The following is a 23,072-nucleotide window of genomic DNA, read 5'->3' on the forward strand; positions in this document are numbered from 1 at the left end:
CATAGGTAAGCTAAATTTTATCCGACACATATTGGCATCATCAATGAGCACCAACGGCACCAAGGAGCACCAACGGCACCATTGGGCATGCCAACGGCACCAATGGCGCAAAATCGGCAAAATCTTACTACTCACGGGAAAGTGATTTGAATATCTAATCGTCAAATTGTTATCTGAAATAATTCCATTTGTTTTAAACATGTTAAACTAGAATTTCGCGAGGCCAGTTATGTTTATAGTAATCTCAATTCAAGCTTATAAATTATTTCAAATTACATACGCGAGCTTTTGGTTTAGACTTTTTATATTTAAAATTGAACAATTTTCTTTCATAAATTAAATTATAATAATTTTAATTGTTTTTTTTTACTATGTAATCTCGCACTTGATCTGGCTTTATTTCTTCCGAATCTTTTGGGGTGGATTTATGTTCCGTCTCTCTTATTGTTTACGAATCTAATCAGTATTTCTCCATCGCCAATGTCCCGAACGTATTCCGATAATTTCTCGCAATCTCAATCTCCGGTCTTATATATTTGCCATTTTCTACGAGGAGATTATTGTCCGCTTTCGCTTCGAGGAACACTATGACGTTTCAGTCTTTCGCCGCGATTTTACTTTTAGCCTGTTACCATCATGGTGCGAGTGGTCAAACGTGCGTTAACGCGCCCGGTAGAATCGTATGCGACGCGGTATCGGGTATCGAAGAGCTGACCAGGCAACTGTCCGAGTTCCAGATGACTACAAACTCCATCATGGAAGGATCCGTCTTCTTCACTAATTTGGAAAACATGCCTTGTTTGCCACCACCGACAATGTTCGGTAACCTTAGTATACGCGTAAGTACCAAACTATTCCTCAAATTGTTAGATTTATAATAGCTGTTTCTACAATATAAAATGAAAGTAGAAATATAAAATTTTGCTCTCCGTCAGGAGACGGAGTTTTTTATTATTATATTAACACGCGCTGTAGAAAATTAAAAGTTTCTCGTAACTAAGAGATATTGACGTAAGAGAAGGTTACGTTACTTTACATAAAGGTGTACTATGTTTAACATAAATTAGTCAGTTCCTTATCTTTTGTGTGTTTAATTTTTATTGATATCCCTATTTATAATGACCACACATTTGTGATGGACTTCAGACAAAGTCATCAGGTCCGATACCAAGAATAGTAAGCCTATTTCCTTACCTTTAACAACTGCTCCAAGCCAAAAGGACGACAGCGCGAGAGACAATAGCCTACAGGGAAGGATTGCTACTGGGAAACTCGTATAACGTACACGATTGGAGTTAACGAGTTGAAGTCTAGGGGTATGCTTAAACTACTCATAGGGATAAAAGGACGGACTGCCAAGTTGCCATTAGAATGGTTACCTTTAATTATTAATCACACAAATTAGGTTTAACTCTACCTAAAGCTCTGCACCAAAGACTCTGCAGATACTAACTGATTCATGACAAACATTTTATAACAAACACAACACAGAAACAATTCCGAGGGAATTGACAACAGTTAAGTCTTATTTACGAAAATAAAGAATACGTCATACCATCGCTGTTTCGGCTCGGCACCCAGTTTGCGATTGCGGAACGGTGACAGCTAGTTTTATGCCGCACAGACACACACACTGGGGTTTCTGCTGCCCTAACGGGACTTACGCCTTTCTAACTTAAGACGCCAGGTTAGCTCGATTCATCACGACTTATAGTTGCCCTTCAGCTTATAGGGTTGCTTCCGACTTCGCGTCAGTGGCCAAAGTTACCCAAAGGTTGGGTCTGCTCCCGGAGTAGCGGAGAGGGTGACCCTTTTTTTTGGTTCGAGTCCCCAGAGCGGTTCTCAAGTTCGTTTTAACAAAATTGGCCAAAACCGTTGGTTTTGATGGTCTTGGGTTCCCGCGCTTTTGGGCTCTGCCCAATCACTAGCTCTTTTCCTGAACGGTCATCACTGTGGACATCCAATCGTCGAGCGTGCGAGCGAAAGTCTTTAAATTCAAACCCCCGAAAATAGTTGTGAGTTGAAGGGACTCTCGCTTAACATGAAGGGGGTACCAAACGCAATCACAGTGAAACTTTTACTTAGACGTTAAAAGTTTCTATAGGAGTCACTTTATGACCCCAAAGCGAGGAAAGTTCGCTTTCTATTCATTTCGTTCAAATCGTATCAATACAAACTCTCAGAACTCAAGTAATAAAAACGTCACACAGAAATAACAAAAATATAAAATAACATGACATATTGGCAGTCCTTGTTCCTTATTTCGGAGAAATCCCAAATGGGGAGATGGGGGTGAAAAGATAGTGCGGCATTACAAAGACAAGAGGGCACTCCTTTACTCCAAACGCATCGTTATATGGAACGAGAAAACCTACTCGGGGCACAGCAGCCCTTGGCCACTAAAGCCACTATGGACCCCGTGTCAACAAAGAAAGGGAAGCTCGGCTAAGAACAGCTGGCTCACGCGATCCCACCCAACCCAAGACGACCCGCGCCAAGTGGTAGAGAGATAATTAACGCCCGAGGGGAAGTTACAAAAACTTAAAGAACGATACAATTAAACTGAAACTAGAAAGCCCAAGAATGCTAAAATTAACAGGCTAACGTAAGCCTAAAATATGGTCGTTCATTTGATTAAGTCTATTGAATATCCATCGGATATATCCATATGGACAAAATAGGCCTTTCTTTATCTACAAATAGAAATATTCGAAATCCAAAGTGAAACGTATAATTGTATACTTTTTTTATCCGAACCCTCTTATCAACGAATAATCTTAAGATAGTAACCGTCGCTTATGTTCAAAGTTCCCATATCCATGGATAAAACTAAATAAACATTCAATTAGACACACAGACGGTCGTTTGTGTGTATATATAGGTAGTCTCGAGTTTAACATTAAAACCTCTTCCTTCCCCCACCGTATGGAAAAATTAACCCGTTTTTCCACCAAATGCTATCACAGCTTATGTTAGCCAAGAAATGAGAAGACTGGCGGTGAATGCCAGAAATTTAAACCAAAATGAGTAAGATTATTATTTTGAAGGTTACTAAATTACATAGAGATAATTTTATTTTATTATTACGCAGGAATTAATATAATTCGAAGTTTCATTTAAATCAAGGAATACTTCTGCGTATTGTTCCATACTAAATTACACTAAGAGGTTAATAGAGGGTGCTACAGCCGGCAGTTTTTAAAAAGTTATGTTACCAAATATTTTAATTTTTTTTAGGAAATTCTAATATACAGCCTATCGTGAATTTATACGATGGATGTATACAACTATTGGCTTCAGAAATAGGGTTGTAATCGCGGCATGTGTCCTTTGGAAGATAAGAGAAACATTTCCCTCTCCAAATTTCGTTTATACTAACTTTATGTATGCGTAGGGTGGTAATTTTTCTATTTGGGTGTAACTCTTTTTTAAATTAGCCATTTTCTAGTTAGTTGTTTCCTAGGCATTTAATAATTATTTAAAGCATTTTAGTCATTTTTAATATTGAAGCATTTTGTGCTTTAATAATAATTCAATTGAATGTTAGTCATTTTTAATATTGAAGAATTTTGTGCTTTAATAATTCAATTGAATTTTAACTATTTTAAATATTGTAAAAGCCTAGTCTCATTTATAAGCGAAATTGTATTAAAAAAACACATTGGTGTTATATAGATAAAAATTCATATGGTTCTATTTTATTTTTTACCAAACCTTGAAACATGTTTCGCTATTAACTCCGATTTTTCAGGATGGTTATAGGTGCTAGACACTGGAGGTGGTACAGTTATTTTTGGTTCTAATTCAAGTAGCTTTTCAGCAGCTTTGTAGGTTGGTGCCACTCTCCTCCTTTCCAAAACCATTTGTAATAGTTCATTTACATAATCTGTAAAAAGAACAATGTTCAAATTAAAAAAACAAATAAGTGAGTTGGTCAATTAGCGAGTATTATAAATTAATAGCAAACTACCATAAGTAGCATCCTCTTTAATAATTGATACTACACATTCTCCTTTTTTGGCCTTTGGAAAGCGTATTCTGAACTGTGGGTTTCCGCCTGCAGTTTCTTTTTGTACCCTCTTACAATTTTCATTGTTATGTAGTGCGGCAAGACTTAATCTAAATTAAAAAAAAATAATAGTATATTTATAATTCTTTCAACTTTGGTTTACAAGTAATTCAATTTTACCTGCATAACATTCCTTCGTAAAAGAGATGTACATTTTTGGGGGCTTTTTTTAATAGCTGCGAGTGATATCCTTCTAAGCTACTAGTTTGGCCTTCACTAGATACCATTTTGATATCATTACACAGTCGTGTATTTCTGACAATCTTGGAGAGCTGTACATGGGCCAATGAACCTAGTTGTAGAAAATTAACATTCAGTAATCAATAAGCCATTTAGTTTACCATAGAGCTTTCTAGAACTTCGCGAAACTGCTGGAATTTGTCTCCTAAGGTTGTCTCGCCGAGGCTTAGTGTGGTTAGCTGCCGGAAATACAGGAGTTCGCGAAGTTCTAGCTTTGTCCGCTAGAAGGCTCTAGTTTCATACCTTCGTGTATCCATTTCTTTTTTCTCCTCCCTTACAAAAACATTCTAAGGGGTTGTTCGGAAAATTCTTGGGAATTGTAAGGTGTTGTTGGGAGTAAATCCTTAACGGACATTTTACCATTGATGCCTTAAGAAACTCTTTAACTATTATTTATTTATTTAGTTACATGGTGTGTAGAGCTACTAAGCCGAAAGGCTTGTCTGTAGCCATCACAAACAAGATATATATATAAATATACATATATACATATACACATATATACACATAAACAAAATCACAATGGAGAGGAACAAAAAAAAATAAAAAAGATGAGTTAAGTTACACAAGTAGGTGAAGTTTTTATCCAGGAAGTAACATGACCTCGGAATGCTCTTGAAGATCTTAAATCAATTAGATCGGAAGGAAGATTGTTCCAGTCATTTATCACACGTACAGAAAAATGTTGTTGCTTGACAGACGATTTCACTATGGGTTTTCGCAATTTTGCATGATGCCCTCGTGTTAATGTGACAGACGAAGGCACAAATAATTGTTTTAAAGTTGGGTCAATCCTCCCATGATAAATGTCGTGTAAAAAAACCAAATCGTTGACACGGTGGCGATCAGACGGAGCCAAAAGTTTTAAGCTGGCATCGCGCTGGTGGGGAGCATTTTTTTGGAAGTTGCGCGTTAGTTGGTAAAACGATTATGCGCCTTTGTAATGAGGGTCATTGGAGTTATAAGCGAAGGGGACCAGATAACGGAGCCATAGTCTATGATCGGTAGAATCAAGGAAGTGTAAATAGTTTTCATAAAGGCTTCACTATAAAAGCAAAAATGTCGGCGTACAAGACCGGTAATAGAGTTCACACGAGCAACAACTTTTGCAGAGTGGCTTTGATACTTAAGTTTGTCATCAACTATTACGCCCAGATCTCTCACTTTAGTTACAGAAGGTATTGCGCAACCATGAATCGTATATGTAAAATTTGGGTTTTTGAAGCCAAGGTGAAGGACTTCGCATTTAAAGATATTAAAATGCATACCACGGTCAGTAGTCCAATTAAGTACCGCGTTTAAGTCAGCTTGTAGGCGTGCACAATCCATATCATTCGTAATAGACTTGGAACAATCCAAATTGTTGAGCTGCTTAAAAACATCATCAGGCGTGCAAGCAAAAGTGGAAAGACGAGGGCTCCCAAAAGCAACAGCAGGGGAAACTCCTTGGGCAGAGGATGGAACATTAGACGCAACCGTCGCAAAGTGATCATTGAGTAAATTTGCTATGTCTTCAGGGTCCCTGATTACATTCCCAGAGTCATCTTCAAGATGGGAGACTTTAAAACGACTTATTCTTTTGCTATTGATATGCGCAAAAAAACCTTTCGGATTTGTTGAAATCAAGTTGGCCAGCTGATTTTCATGTTTGCGTTTGCACTTCCGAGCGGCATTTGTTAGAGCATTCCGAGCCTTTTTGTAGTTATCGTAAGCTTCCTGAACTAAATTATGAGACGCTTGCCGACGTTTAAGCCGAACATACATCCTTCATTTTCTTAGACTTATCAGAGCGCACAAAGGAAGGCGTACGCTGACGAGGCTGTAGTTTAAACGGTACGTATCGTGAAGTGCCATCAAGAATTACGTCACAGAAACTCTTCCAATTAGAGTCAATGGAACCAGAAGAAAGCAAAGCCTTCCAGTCAATATTATTTAAATAAGCTCGGAAGTTGTCATAATCCCCTTTGAAGTAATTACGAGAGCTTCTGTTCCAATTATCTTGGGGTGTAGGCGAGAAATCAATAAGGAATTCAATGACAGCATGGTCACTAGAACCAATGGGAGGCGCAGTTCGGACATCAAAAACCAGATTCGGGTCCGAAGTAATAACCAGATCTAGAACATTCGCACGTTCGTGAGCTGAACCGGCACGAGTAGGGAGAGTAACCGTTTGATAGAGACCTGCATTAGAGACAACCTCAAGGAAAGTTTTTGCTCCCTTAGTAGCATCAGGAGCAGCTTCAAAAGCGATCCAGAACAGTTTGGGATAGTTAAAGTCCCCAAGAATTAATATTCCATAATGATGAAGAGTACAATAGTCATTAGCAGTTTTTAAAATTTTCTTAACTTCTTCGTGACTTGAGAAACTAGGGGAATGGTAGAGAACACCGACGACTAGCGAAGATAATCCGTTAGAACACAAGACACATAAAAACTCTAGACCCAAGTTCAGAGACCAGTCAGACAACACAGTATCATCAAATAAGTCCACCGAAGAGACCGAAAAAAGACTCGAGACGTAGAGGGCAACACCTCCTCTGTCTTTAAGGGGGGGGATCCTTGCGAAAAAGGTTATAATGCAATAGGGAACGTTCACAGTCTAAGGTGTCTTGCGTAAGCCACGTTTCCGATAAGGCGACAAATTGGGCCCTTTGACTAAGAGCCAAGTTTTGAAGTTCCAAAAATTTATAGGGACTTCGAAATCCTTGAATGTTGGTAAGTAAAGCGAGGGTGGCACTAGAACTGGTCGAAGAATTGAAATGTTTAGAGACATAACAATTGAAGATACGAGATCCCGATGATAAGTAAAGATTTGACACAGTAGGTATAGTCGACGCAGCTGGGACGTTAGACGTGGGTGTTGTAGCTGAAGAGGTTAACACAGTAGTCATTAAAGCGCGAGAAGCAAGAGATGTAGGAGGCACGGTTATAATAGTCGACAATGCTGGAAAGTTAGACACTGATGATGATACAGTTGACACTGGCGTTATAGTTGACACAGATGACAAAAATGGCGCAGCTGTTAAAGTTGGTGCAGATAATATAGTTGGCACAGAGGTTATAGTTGACGCAGAGGTTGTAGTTGACGCAGAGGTTATAGTTGACGCAGAGGTTATAGTTGACGCAGAAGTTATAGTTGACGCAGAGGTTATATTTGACGCAGAGGTTATAGTTGACGCAGTGGTTATAGTTGACGCAGAGGTTATAGTTGACGCAGAGGTTATAGTTGACACAGAGGTTGTAGTTGACGCAGAGGTTATAGTTGACGCAGAGGTTATAGTTGACGCAGAGGTTATAGTTGACGCAGAGGTTATAGTTGACGCAGAGGTTTTAGTTGACGTAGTTGTTATAGTTGACGCAGAGGTTATAGTTGACGCAGAGGTTATAGTTGACGCAGAAGCTATAGTTGGTTTAGGTGCGATAGTTGACGCAGAAGCTATAGTTGGTCTATGTGCGTTAGTTGACGCAGATGTTATAGTTGGTGCGGATAATAAAGTTGACGCAGATGTTATAGTTGGTGCGGATAATAAAGTTGACGCGGGTGTTATAGTTGGCGCAGAGGTGATAGTTGTAGTTGACGTGAAGATTGTAGTTGCCGTTGGCGCAGAGGTTATGGTATAAAATACTCAAAATGATGTGATTTCTTGAAACGCGGTAAAAATGAAAGACTGTTCGAAAGATGGAAAATATTCCACTTTTATGCGCGATCTAAAAGGCAGATTGTCTCGTAAGTCTCGAGTCGTCGCTACTCCAACGCCACCACGTGCGATAAGCGGAATTTTTCACGAGTTTGTGTGTGAGTATGAATTAGGCGTATTTCCTCCGCTTGATGATGTTGTATGGAGACTATTTTTGCTAAAAAAATCAGTATTTTGTTCAAAATACAAAAATGTATTTAAAATATAATACTAAATACATTTCTTTAAAGTATTTGAAATAAAATACAAAATACTGAAAAAGTATTTAAAATACTACCCAACACTTACTATGTAAGTTAATGTTTAATTTAATCTTCTAAGGAGTATGCCTATTCAACCGAATCCCATTTGAAAGAATTTTTCTAGTAACAATTTCATTCAATTTATAGGCCTGGTATGATTTTTTTTTAATATCTGAATTTATGACTTTCAAGGGTATAACAGGGTACGTGACGAATTTAATTTTTTCAGACTAAAGTACACTTCACTTTAGGAAATATTAGGAACTTGTAGGTCATCCCACGGACAGTATTATATAGGGGACAGGTTACAGGCTTAGCTTCCACAGTGCTTTGCGCCTGGTTTTACAACGACGCGCTTTTGGGGGGTTGTGGGGAGAGAAGTTTTGGTATCTCAAGGCCAGCCAGATCGGCACTCGGCAGAAATAAAATGGCGGCCGACTTGAACATGTTTCTTTGAGTGTCTCCTCTTGATAATGTATTTTTGACTGCTTAGAACAGTAGTTAATTTTATAAATTAGTTTCTTGTGTATGAATTTCTATTAACTTATACGTTCAATATGGTTAAAAAAGATGTATGTTTTCTTTATGTTGTAATTGGGAAAATAGTGTAGCACCCAATAGCAAAATTAGGTTTATCCCTTTCCCTCGTCCAAACAAAGACCTAACGAAATGTAGACTATGGATTTCTGCATGTGGTAGATATGATAATGCTTTAGATTTAAAAAAGTTCCATAAATCTACACTTTATATATGTTCGGAACACTTTGTTGGTAAAGTTGGACCCACTACCGAACATCCTGACCCGGTTCCTTTTGAGGAAACACTTGATACATTACAACTCATGGTAAGCACAATTATTATTCATATTTTTAAAAGTTTATATGAATTTAATTTGTTTTTAAATTCTGTTAGTACCAAAATCAGGATCATGATTCATTGTTAAATGTTGGAACTAATAATTAAATACCAAAGTGCAGTACCCCAACAAAAGAGAAGAGAGAAGTCAACTTTTCAATTTCAGAAAAAAGTGACCAAAGTTATGACATTGTAGAAACTCTTATAGCCGTAGAAAACGAAGGACGTCAAGTTTGAAGAAAATAGTGCCACATGCGTTCCCGTTCCATTTGATTTGGGGTCAGAAAGTAAAGAGCCACAGAAAATATCATATACTGATTACGTCAACAACTCTCTTGCGGGTAAACCTATGCCAAAAGGATGGTTTGTAGCCAAAGTTGATGACAGTCTTGTTTTTTCAAAAATGAACGTAGAGGAAGGTCTTTTAGTGAAATCTTTTACAATTCAAAATGGTTCTAGTCAAGGAGTTCTTATAGTGCATGGCCAAAGTCTGGCAGAAAATCAACATATCAAGCAGTTACTTCCCAAAATACATCATCCGGATATGTTGTTCATTTTACTAGAAATTATTGATTCGTTGGAATTATGTGCGGGAATCCACGAATGAATTACCGCTGGTTGATCATTTTGATAGTAAAGCAAAATGAAAGGAGTAAAAAATGTTTTCACGAATGCAGTGCATGCCTATGATTGTGAAAGAGTTCTTCGGAATTTTAAAACTATGAACAATAAGAATATTGCAACAAAGAACTTATGCAAAAATTGTATGAAATACAGACAATCGCTGATCAAAGGCAAGATCCGTAGTAAGCAAGAGAGTCGGGAAACAAGGAACAGTTATATATCGAGAGCGCAGTTAGAAAAAAAGTTAAAAGAACAGAAACAGATTAATTTGCAATTAAAAAGAAAAAATAAGTGTGTGAAGAAAAGATTACATTTGCAGTTAAAGAAACATGGACAAACATTATCCACTGGAGACACAAAATTCTTTTGCAACTTGCTTGAAAAGCATAAAAAAGACCTTCTACTATCGTGTGCTAACAAAACCGAACTCAAAAGGTCCTTCTGAAATATTAGAATTAGAGAAAGGAGTTGGTTTCGTGAAGCCTTTTCTAGTTCAACATATACGAAACACGATCCAACTAAATCTGAATCATTACTAGCTGTATTGCACTCACGTTACAATGGTTTCGAAAAAAATTATTTTGTACTACTTATAAAATTATTGTAAAGAAATATAATTGGAGAAATATGTCTACGATTTTACTAAACAGTAAACCTAGTGTTTAACTTATATTCTCATTGGCGTATTAACTACAAGGCTGAGTTGGTATAAGTGCCCCCCCCCCCAATTGAATTGAGTGGGCAAACGTTCACTTCCTTCCCTCCAATCGATTAACCTTCGCTAAACTCCTTCCTAGGTGCCATTTTCGATCTTTCTGAGGGACAGGGGGGGGGGGGGGGTGGTTATAAACGGTTAATTATTGGAATCTGTTATAATCGCTATTGGTAATAATTATCGGTTATAATCGGTTAGATATAGGTTTCGGCTATAATCGGTTGGTTATTGTTATCGGTTATAATTGGTATTATATGGAAAAGGGACCCAGTGTGCGGGACTACTGTGTGGGGTAAGGTATCCAAGTCCCGTTACTAGCATTTTCTTTGTAGTGTTTGACGCCATCTTCGTTTTGACACTTGACATCGTTTAAATTAGTGTTGGCATCGATACCGATTATTTAACCGATATTTGAAAATCAAAGATCGTTACCGTTACTAATATCTAACCGTTACCATTATCTAACCGAATATTACTAATACCGATTATAACATCGCTATCTAACTGATTAAATCCAATACCTTCATCTAACCGATTATTACCAATACTGATTATAACCGATGTCAATATCAGAGCGATAATTATTACCCATACCGATTATAACCGAAAGCGATATCTAACTGATTATTACCCATAACGATTATAAACTATCAATATTTTACCTATAATTATTACCAATAGCGATTATAACCGATTCCAATAATTAACCGATTTTAACCGATACAAATCAATAATCCTAAAGTCGTGGACGTCGAGAGTACAGTTTTAGCGGCTGATGGGTGCAGTGCCATAGAGACAGATATTGCTCCATGCCCCCTTCGCAAAGATTGAAAATGGCACCTGGGAAGGAATTTTCGCGAAGGTTGTTCGATTGGAGGGAAGGAAGTGAACGTTTGCCCACTCAAGTCAAGGGGGTCAAAAACTTCACAAAGACAACATAACTCTACTTCAGTGCGACTTTCAAACTTATTTATTGTTGTTTTTGAAAATTCTGCTTGTGCTCAGTAGGGTGGATTGAAAATGACTAATTTCAATTAAAAGGTGCCAATACTTTTATAGAACACTGTGTAAAAATTTTAAAAATGTTCCACAATTTGTTCCCTTCTCAACTTTTTATTTTACAGTATATATCACTATAACAATATAACCATTAACCATATAAAAATGGTTTCGGTTACCGTTATTAAGTCGGTCTGTTGATGTATTCACTATTCAATTTTCACGATGTTGGTTGTGGAAGTTGACAACGAATGTTTACTATTAACGGATTTTTGGTACATTCCCAATATACTAGCTTAAAGAAATTTTAAAATAATTTTTTTTTCACTCAGGACACGTCCCTAGTGCGTAGTTCTATTTTGTTGGTAATTTCTAAAGCGTTACCCATTAAATAGATTTTCAAAATAAAGCTGAGATAGTCTGCGTAAATATGGTGTATTTCAAAGAACAGAACATCCATAAGTGCTTTATTATCATTATCAACGAGATATAGTAAAATCACTAGTTACAATGGCTGGTATAAAACTATAACCGCTTTACCATTGCCTCTGTGACTGTTTATTTGGGTCCGCAACACGTTTGGTAAATTTAAAATGACGTCACGCAAAACGAAATACCTGCCTTTGTAAATTCCGTATACGGATAAAAAAACTTTAAATAAACCCATTTTCCACCATATGTGGTTTTAAACCAAACCCTTAAGGGTACCTCACTTTTTAATCAACCTACCATTTTCAAACCATTATTTTTTAATGTGTAAATACGTATCTGTTGCTATATTAATAGTCATATTATTTATAGATAATATATCTCAAAGGCCGTTTATCCAAACGGATAAAACTATTTTAAAGAAAATATAAATGTTACACATTTAAAAATATATTCGTTTGTTCGTTAGCCTTAATTAAAGATAGATGTACTTTGTTTATCGGATAACCATCCGTGAATAAATTGTCAAAAATATAACGAATAAAACATGAATATGATTAACCGTGTAACAACTTTTTCCGTAGGCCTACTAGCTGCCCTCGGTGGCCCTACTATGCCAAGCGTTAACATGAAATTATTACTACAAGGCCTAAAACTAGGGATAGGGTTTTGAGCGAAATAATTTGGTCATATCTAGAGTTACTTTAATTAAAATGGATTTATTATTATGTATCAATCATTACTAAGAAATTTAAATTTGGCTATAGAATAATTTTACTAATGTTAATTTCTACGCGTACATTTCCCCAAAATGAAACATGCAGCATGCACAACTACTAATTAATTAAACAATTAAAACTACTACTAAACATTGGATGGATGCCAGGGATTATAATATGATTGGGGTCAGTGGCGAACCATTGTTCTACTAGAGATATATCGTTCTTGGTTTCATACTCAACTATACGATGACTTGCATGATGTCGGTGAGCACATCCTAGGCACAATTTACCGATTCACGGCCGGCGGAACTCACGAAGACCGAGAGTGGAGACTATGTCTCTCTTTTTATATTATGGTGCCATCGACTTGGTGGACAGGTTGCTCCCGTCTTTATTGGAGAACAGTTCTCTCTTTTCTTAATATCTAATTTTCAAGTCCTCGGTATATATACCGGACACGTTGGAGGGCGGTTTCCTAATGCCGTCCCATAGTTTCGAAAATCTTCCAATCCAACGAAGGAACTACATCCTGGGTCTAGATGACCCCTCCTTGGTGATGTGTCCAAGTTCACAGTAAGAAATATTTTTCAAAAGCTCACGGGTTTTCAATGTCCCTCAAAAATTAAGATTAATTGGAAAGTTCGAAACCTTCGGTTTCCCACAAACTGCTAAAGAGTTTGTTTTTATTGCCCTGGCATCGGGTATGATAAATTTATAATATGTCGTCCCTGGCACTCCAAAACTATAAGAAAAGCGGCGCGACAAAAATAAAGCATGCACAATTCCCCAAGAATAAAGTAAAAATAAACTAAGCCGCGCCATCAAAGGTGACAGGATAATTGGGCGGGAGGCCTAAAAGCTCCCGACCCGAACTCTAGGTATGACCATTGTCCGAGAGAAAATATTCTGGAAAAAATAGGGGGCGCTTGATACCGACAGGCGACCCAGAAGCAGCTACTATTCCCCGAAGCCCCAGAGTGGTTTCTTAGAATTAACACAGAAATATATATCTAATTTTGGCCTATTTTGGTGGGAACTTAAATATTCCACTATATTCTACTATTCTACTATTCTAATAAAATATTCGTTATAACCGATTCCGAGCTCTAGGTATATGGGTCCAATAGGTGCTTAATTAAAAAATGTTAAAGTTAATGTTTATATGGTGCTTGGTAAAATATGGAAATTTTTCACCTGTAAATAGAATGTAGTGTTTTTTGCTAGGCCTCAATATTTAAAAAAAAAAGCTAGCTTTGCGTACCATACTGGTGAAAAGTTTCCTTTTGTTCAACAAGCACTATATAAAAAGGTAACACGCAAGTCCTGTTTCTCGGATTTATAACTTCTTGGCCATTCCCTAGAAGATGTATTATTGAAGCGTCTATAGCGAGTTGTGCTTGGAGCTTGGTATCGCTTATTACAGCATAAATTTGCTCAAACTTGTTTATTAATCGCCGTGTGCTATTATAAAAGCTCGCTTATCTTTCTTTGTCAGCACTTCGAACTCTCCGGGTTCGACTTGCCTTTTTGGAACTCACCGGTTTACAACGGCGGCAAAGATGGTTTCAAGAGAGTGGGTGAACTGTTCTTGGACAAAATGGGCTGTATTCAAAACTGGGATTGGGAAGAGATCGATCGTTTCACGGGAAGGAATATTTTAACTCTGCATATCACAGATAGCCGATTCGTCCGACTTCCTTCCCAACTGAAGGTCATCTACGGCGATCACGTTGATATGATTCGAATCATCTCGAACAAAGTCCGTTGGCTGGACGAGAACTCTTTGAACTGTCCCCGGTGTACGAGAATACACTTGCAAGGAAACGAAATCGAGAACTTGAGTAAGGAAGCTTTTGGATTGGGGCTCACTTCCTTGGCTGAATTGTATCTCTCGTAAGTACGCCTTTTATTGATTTAGCAGTAGTCTATAAATTACGAGGGGTAAGACACTCTGCGAACTCGGTAAAATATCTCGCAGAGATCCATCGGCTAATGCAAGGGAGTATACAGGATTTCAGTTAAACTGTGCACCCTTCTTTTTCACCTATAAGCCACATACGTTTGGAATTATTCATCTATCCTATTCGGATGGTGGTTTGAGCTCCCATAGTCCCATACCACCCTTTAAAACGCTCTTGCGCTTATGTTATTCTCTGAAAACGTGCACTAAAAGTGCAAAGTACGCTTCGGAAGGAATCATTTAGTAAAACTGCTAATTATGAAAATAATTTTTTTTAAATTATATCTTTTTACAGTTTAAAAATAAATATTTTTAGTAATCTTTTTATTTAACATGAAGGTTATCTGTACTCAGTGTAAATAACCTGGATGGCACACCTGCACAATACCGAAAAAAGAGAGGCATTTGGGGAAAAGAAGTTTGACTTATTGGCGCCATTCGAATGCTTTCGTAGTCTAACCAATTTAAAATGCGTAACCAAGGGGAAATCATAAAACCGCGATGCGGCGAATTCTGGCGGGAAAATACCGTACGTAGAATGTACATGTTTAACTTTTATAGACTTAAGCCCAGTTTGTAGAGGAATTTTTAATTATTATACTTCAAACATGAATAAGCCTATTCGGTTCGTAAAAGACTGGGCATTAGACCCAATAGGACGGGTACCTAAAAGAGAGCACGTTAGGCTCAATAAGCTTTTTCGCATATACTAACCTCCACATTGAAAATAATGGTTCCGGGCTTGCTCGCTTAACTTTCGGGGTTAGCGGTATTAAAATTAAAGGAAAACGTTGTCTAGGGGAATTTGAATTAACGGATTAAAAATTATAAGAAAAACCAAAGTTTAAAGGGTTACCAAAAACATTCACACATTTAATGAAATAAAATTGCATAACTGACATTTTAATTAATTTCAATGAAATGATTTTCTTTAAACGAATAGGAGACCTTAATCTTAAACTTAAACATTAGGGGGAAATATATTAACGCTATACGAGCATTACCAAGTCTAAGCATAATTTAAAAGAAGATAACGGCCCATGTTGATCCGTTCGTAGGTTACATTCACGGCAGCAAGGCCAAATCAATCGGAGATTGAGTCTCGCAAGTTTTATAATATACTTATATTATCCGAGCGAAGCTCTATAGTGGCGGCGATCCATTCTTCCCACGTTCGAGTTGCGCTTACTGATGGTGTCCATGCTTGGAGTCGGCGTCCGATTCTGGCTGGTACGGCACTCACTTGGGACGACCGCGGTAATTTTTTTTCTTTTTAATAATTACACATTTCACCCGAACGACGTTTACGCGACGCTCATTAATCTGGGAGATCTCGCATCTTTTAAATCGCGGTTCGACACTGAAAAAGCTCCGAGAGATTTGTGCCTTCACCTTCCTCTGGGGCGGTCACTCCGATCTACTGTCTCTCAGTGATGGTAAGTCGCCAAATTGAAATTTAACTCACAGGGACTTAAAATTTCCCTTTTTGACAAAATTATTTAGATTAGTAGCTTCACTTTAAAATCACCCTACGTCGAATTTCCCTAGATTTCGCAAATTTTTAGTCCGATTTCCCTTTTCCCTTTTTGGATTTTTAGATGTAAAAATTTCCCTAGATCTGGGAAATTTCCCTCGACTTACCATCATTGAGACTCTCCGTAGAGTCCGAAAAATAGTCGTTCATGAAAAACGTCATCCCTACGTCATTGGGTTTTCTTCAAAAATCCCAACTACACATTCCACAAAACTCGCGCACACCAATATCCGTTTTACAAAATACAGTTAATTTTGGAAACGTTTATATATATTCATGCATGGTATAAAAGAGGCTTTGCACCCTCGTTATTTTTGGTCTCTTAAATAAAAAAAGGAAATGATGGGAATCATGTTTTCAACTGAAGGAATAAGGGGAATAACCCGCCAATCCAGAAATGGAAAGCGAGTCAATATTGTTTGGACCGAATCGTTTAGGAAGGGCTCTGCCCAGGGGGTCCCTCCTCGCGAAACGAACTATAAGCAGTGACAATGGGAACCATCTTCGCCGACAGGCCTACGCTACCAGCGCGTGCACCTGCCGGAAACTAGAAGCACTGTCACTGACTTTCAAACCATCTTATTTAATATTTTAATTGCAAGGGGTTATTTGATTAAATTTGATATCTAGCGTATATGCCTTACATTTTTCGTTACAAGTTCACACTATACAATTAATTGGGCCACTTAATGAAACCAACTAATTGTAAGCGAGAAAATTGTACGGTGTGAACAGAAAAATTGGAACAATGGTTACAATTTTTCTGTTCACTCTATTCAATTTTCTTGCTTACAATTAGTTGGTTTCAATTAAGTGGCCCAATTAATTGTATAGTGTGAACTGGGCTATATCTCATTAACTGTTTTTAGTAATTAATATTCATTTTAGTAAAATGGTCGATAATTACAGAAAATTTAGATAAAGAATCATAATGCTGGGCTGAAGTTAAGGTTATGTAAGGAACTAATAAAATATGTTAGTGATTTAAAAAAAAATCCACCGAACTATTTAAATTCGCGATATCTAGGAAATAGACATTCCTTTTCTATCACCTACGCCCATTGACTTCACGTAGAAAATTAACAGAACTATTTAACTTTACTACAAAAATCGTTATAACATAATCCTGGATTTTAAAAAAATATTGGATTTCCTCTAGGTATTGTAGACATTACTAATAAGAAAATCGAGGAAAAAATCAATCCCTTGGTTTATATACTGGAAATCATTTAATTGCATTTCACCTATATATCCAATTTCTAGCGTTATCTAATAATTTAAATAATGTTTTTATTTAAACTTAGAGCGATTGAATACGTTGAGACTGTCAAATCACAGACCATCTACCCCAAGAAGGACTGGCATCAACCTCGGAAAAACGGGTCTCAGAAGTGATGCGGATTCTTTACAGCAAACATAAAATAGCGAATGAAAATCCTTCATTTTACGAAATTTAAATAATAAAGTCATGCGCGAGCCAGCTTCTACAATACATTTTTATTGTCGCTCGTGCTCGTCTTTGTACCTTCAAAACAACCTCTAGTTGCCGTGAGATGACGCGCTCTTAAAAAAGTCGCATCACATACGAGACATTTTTTTTAAATTACTAGCAGCGATACATGTCCCTTTGGGGTAGGTGGTCTGTGGTCAAATTTACCCAGACCCAGAGAGGAGGGTAGAGGGGGAAACACGTCACCGGCGTGTGCTTTAGGGAACCAATGAGAAACAGGATCAATTTGGTTCTAGGGGAAAAGAGCTTACTTTTCGAGCATTAGGGGGATGGGAAGCAACACTGAAAATCGTGTCAACATAATCAATCGGTGTTGGTCCATTTGATAGAAAAATATGTGATCGACAGTCGATCATTATACGTTGCAATTGATCGAAATTCCATTTGATCGAATCCCATTTGTCATTTGTTTCATAAGATCGAACCTTCAAATGATCGAATACTATTTGATCGAATTCCAAAGTATTTATAGTACCAGTTGGTATGGTTTTATTTTACCGAATGCTAATATGAAGTGCAGAAGGAATAATGATGGAATAATTCATTGCTTAAGTGCAGAAGGAATAATGATGGAATAATTCATTGCTTAAGTGCAGAAGGAATAATGATGGAATAATTCATTGCTTAAGTGCAGAAGGAATAATGATGGAATAATTCATTGCTTTAACTGTATTAAGCCACAAAGATGAAGAGATTTTTACTTTATACACTATATGATGGAATTTTTTATGACATCGACGATAACGGCCCGTTGTTTTTGATATACATGTATATAAATAGGGTCAGGTTAGGTTAGGTTGATGTACGCGCGCCGTAGGCGCGTATGCACCGTTGTATGTAATAATTATTCATAGTCTACTGTATCTCATTCTGACTAGATGTTGCCTTTTCGGTTTACTCCCAAAAACTAGTAGTTTTACCCTACAGTAGCTTTCGATCAAATGCAATTCGATCAAATGGGACCCGTTCGATCATTTGGGAATCGATCAAATAGACTCAAATCAATCAATCTCCTGGAAGTTAAAATAAATACATTCTTGGTTAGATTAAAGGGGAACGGTCAAGCTTTAACCAGTTAGATAGGCCTATTGCCCGTTAAAAACTAAAACTTACGGCGAAAACTGCTTAAAAAAATATTAAGTGGTTAATTTTTAATAAAATAAAGAAATTTCGGGAAATTGAAAAGCGCGCGTTCGCCGCGACACCTGGTGAGAAATAGGTGAGACAGAAAAACAACATAGTAGCGCGCACTGCTGAAGACGCAAAAAAATTGTTTTGCACGCGCGGCGCGTTCCAGTTATACGAGACCTGACTAAATTGCGCGATTTTAAAAGTTAGGATAGTTCGCAAATCGCTTACTAAGGTCCTGCTGGCGCTGGTGATACACCTTAAGATGGCGGCGAAAATTCAAACCCAAATACTTGGCGTTATTTTGCGTTTCAACTTTTCAGGCCAAAAACAATTTTTTCAAGACAAAATAATGTACGTGTAAGTATATTAAACGTCTTGTTGATCTTTTGATACGCAAATAAGGCGATATTTGGAAAAGCTTGGCCGTTCCCCTTTAGAACTATTTGAACTTAATTCGAACCAACAGTATTTTCCCTCTTTTATCGTTTCGTTTTTCTCTTCGTGTGAAAGGGGAAACAGGATTCGTACGTTAGCGAGGGATCTTTTCCAGAATTTCGGCGCCATAAAAGGGAATAACAACGGCGAATTCGTATTACAGCTATCGAGCAATCCACTGGAGAGATTCGAGGAAGAGACGTTTACACCGTTGAAGAATAATCGCAATTTGAAGAAAATCACTATTGGAATGCTGAGTAAGTTTCTGCCTTCTCATATTACCTCAATATTTCAGAAGAAATGTCAACTACTCATGCCATGTAGCCAATTTAACAAACTCGACCGATTTTAACCGAATTAAGTTAAATTTGTGTTGGTTAAATAACGATAGATGTCACTATCGACAGCTCCTCCAACCTAGTTAAATAGTTTCAAAGCTTACGAACGGGGATAAAATAACTGCTGTATATTTGCTATTGAAGTCCCAGTGTCTGGAATTTAACACGTTAACCATCTTAGGACCGAGGCTTAGCGTAAAACTTTAATCCTTTATTATAAAAACATTTTCGATTGAACCAAAATTAGATAAAATACGAAAAGGTATAAGTCTACATTATCTTTATCAACAGAGATTGTTACATTAAGTAATTTTAAAAAAGTTACCAGCAGGGGCATACCCAAAGTCTATGGGGCCCAGTCGGGATTCTCGGGAAACTGGTTTGGGGGCTTTTCTTATCCGCGATCGTTTGGGGCCTCTGGTTCTTCGGGGACTCACTTATACCTCGGTCCCTGAACTGCTGTTTTTTACACCATTAGCTACTTCGTTTAAACTGAGAAAACGCTAGAGCTTTGATTCGAGTGATAACATTAAAATATTTGGTGTTGCATCAACGATAGAGTGCAATACTGTACGGGGTCTTTTCCGTGTAAGACGGAGAAGCATCAAAGGGGTTTTCTTGCAATAAATGTTTTCTAACCATGTTTTAAAATTATTTGTAATTTGAGTTTGTGATCACCCCGAATAGGCTTAGACTCTACGGTTACCAACAAAGCTTTACTTAGTGGAATAAATATAATTTCTATCTCTGCGCAGATACTTTTGAGACTTTGAAGTGTAATTGCGAATTGAAATGGCTCATTGATGCGAAATTCAACATCGAAAACATCAAATGCACCAGTCCAGGAGGGTCAAATACGTTTTTGCAGCTTTTCTTAGAAGAAGCATGTACCCGTTCGCGCAGACACATTGCAATTTAAGCGACAAACAAAGCTTAACTGGACGGTATATCAAACTGGTACATGGATATTAATGAAATAAACCTTGTTCCATTTATCGAGTTTTATTCTTTGGGTATTCATGTAGGCACTAATTTAAACATTAAAAAACAATTGTCACAGTGTGATAATAATTTCACAGTAGTAACCCCGTTATAGGCCGATATTTAAATACCGGAAATCTTTCTAGATGGCGCTGGAGCTCAGAGATCGTGTAACGGTTATGCACTAGTAAAAGAACTCCATTGTAGAGTAATTAATTAATTAATACCACATTTTAGTTGAGATAAATTTATCAATTTTATCCACGAAAGTTTAATCGGTAAAGAAAATTTCCTTTTAAATTTGCCATTATTGTGGTGTGTTTAATTATCGGGGAAAACGAACCTCCTTCCTGACAAACTTTAACCAAAGACAAATAATTCGATAGTCTTTAGTCTGATGTTTTATGCAAAATATTAATTTCAATTATTAAACAGACCTTATCAGACATAATCGGCGTAGCTATCTTTTATATATTTTTAAATCAGATAATTCACTGTTGGCGAGCTTGTAAAGTAAACACGGGTGAAGCAAACGTTTTAACCGAAATGATCCATTCGTTTCAGACGAAGTGTTACGGTTTACCACGCTAGCAGTAAAATAGTGTAAAACTATATTACTGTTTAATTATCGAGAAAAAAACAAAAAAAAAGCTCGCGGAGCAATGATCACGAATGCCGAAGACTTTTCGAATAGAGTGTACTGTAATTGCCAGAACTTCGAGTGTATTGTGATTACGCGCGATGTAAAGATTTACCCTGTTTTAGTTAGTGCCCTTGGACGTACTGGGAAAGAACACCATTTTATATAACGTATTTAACATAGATTAACATATAGTCCAGGCAAATTAAATAAATTACCCATCAGTTTCCAAAATGGTGAGAAATTATCATATTTTACCATCGACTACAGTCCCTGCCAACGTCGATCGTTTTTTTTTGCGCCCCCGCCCTCGAATGATTTTGAGTGGCGCGCCGCCGACGGTTAGTAATACTTTTTCACAGGGCTAGCAGATTTTCAGTTGATATCAGTCACTCTGCAGCTTTAACAAAAATATAATTATTTCTTTATCACGTCTGTTGGTATTTATTGTGTACTCTTAATGTCTTAAACCCCTAGAAAATGAATTGCTTAAACGTCCTACAATGAAAACGAAAATTCAAATAAACGCCGCCCCATGCCGCCGCCGCCGCCGCCGCCGCCGCCGCCGCCGCCGCCATTATATTATGGTTCAACGCCGCTGATGGAAACGCCGCTGATGGAAAATCACCGGATCGCCGCCGCCGATCGCAATTTGAATATTTTCGGCAGGACCGGATCTCATAACATCAAAAAGGGCAATCCTACAAGAAGAAACCATCTCTGCAATGATGTGTTTAAAACTTTGGTGTAAAGATGAGGGTAGAACTTAAATAGGTGTTGTTTCACAATAAACAATTAAATCTCGCTCTTTAAACATTTTCGACAGCACTCTACAACTTTCTCATTGAAACGTTTTTCTAGCACCTACCGGTGAAAAAATATTTTTTACAAAACCCCGAAATTATTTCCGATTTTTCTGAAATTTTGGATTTAAAGCAATCCCACACTAGCAATAATACCCTGAAAATTTCGCAACTCTATCTCTTGCAGTTTCTGCAAAAAATGCCCAGTCAGAACAATTCAAAACTTCCTGTAGATTATAAATGAGATCGACTTAAAACTTAAATGATTTAAAAAAAATTAGTATCGCGGACGTCTACATACTCTATACGTTGTCGTTCAAACGTCTAGAGCGTTCTGCTTAACCTTTCGAAGGAAATATTTTGTTTGATGGCTGTCAGTAAAAAAATTAATTTCAGAAAACTACGAATTATTTTCCCGGAAAATTTCAGAACTTGTAACGTATTTTGTAACTATTCTTTATGTTCGCTCCCCAATATTTAAAAATATTTCGTTTCCTTCTAAATATGTGAACAATGTTCAATATATAGGATATTACTAGTGTGAGACCTTGGAGTAGAGAAGTTGACTGGAGGGGAAAAGAGGGTGGGAAGTCTGTCAGTCTCAACGTTACCCAAAATCCTTTGCTCCGCTAAAGGTGCGCCTTAAGCGTCGCCTTCAATTGTGTTTTTATTGAAACAAAATTTTAAGCGTTCTTTCGTCGTGGAGAAGTTTAGGATGGATGAAGTTTTTATTTGATTTCCGTTTGTATTAGTTTTTTTAATAAAATGGATTGTTTTAGTTTCAAACATTTTGGATATCAACATGATCATAGTAAATTTTATTTTTTTTTCCAAAAATTAAGGTAAATCTTGTTATATTATCTAATGTTGTATTTAAAAACCAAGGCCTAACAAGTTATTTATATCTTTAATAAAATAAAATTATTAATAGAAGGTGACAATGTTGAGATAAAATCTGTACCAAAAAGGAAATCATCCAACACAACGGTTCCCAACTATTTAAAAGGAAGCCTTGGAAATAACTCTCTTTTCCGTCGCTAGAGGTCAGGTAAAAGTTGGGCCCTACCAAAACGCAGTGAATGCCGGGAGGGCTTAGGCAGCGTTGATGGGGGAAAGACACTTAATGATATAGATATGGGCATTTCCC

General features: G+C 37.2%; 1 protein-coding gene and 1 long non-coding RNA gene across 2 annotated transcripts; both read left to right on the top strand.

Moving 5' to 3' along the window:
- Nucleotides 1-510: 510 nt before the first annotated feature.
- Nucleotides 511-20,496, top strand: LOC149934348 (uncharacterized). The gene is made up of 4 exons (XM_090181228.1): nucleotides 511-839; nucleotides 14,089-14,486; nucleotides 19,239-19,420; nucleotides 20,257-20,496. The coding sequence occupies exons 1-4, from the start codon at nucleotides 588-590 to the stop codon at nucleotides 20,418-20,420; spliced, it is 996 nt and encodes a 331-aa protein (XP_090037354.1). The 5' UTR covers nucleotides 511-587; the 3' UTR covers nucleotides 20,421-20,496.
- LOC149934349 (uncharacterized) lies at nucleotides 2,918-3,481 on the top strand. The gene is made up of 3 exons (XR_016472401.1): nucleotides 2,918-3,027; nucleotides 3,092-3,168; nucleotides 3,238-3,481. It is a non-coding gene; the product is annotated as an uncharacterized LOC149934349 (long non-coding RNA).
- Nucleotides 20,497-23,072: the final 2,576 nt, after the last annotated feature.

This window comes from Leiobunum rupestre, chromosome 7 (assembly GCF_980474605.1).
Source record: "Leiobunum rupestre chromosome 7, qqLeiRupe1.1.hap1, whole genome shotgun sequence".
Classification (NCBI taxonomy): Eukaryota; Metazoa; Arthropoda; class Arachnida; order Opiliones; family Sclerosomatidae; genus Leiobunum; species Leiobunum rupestre.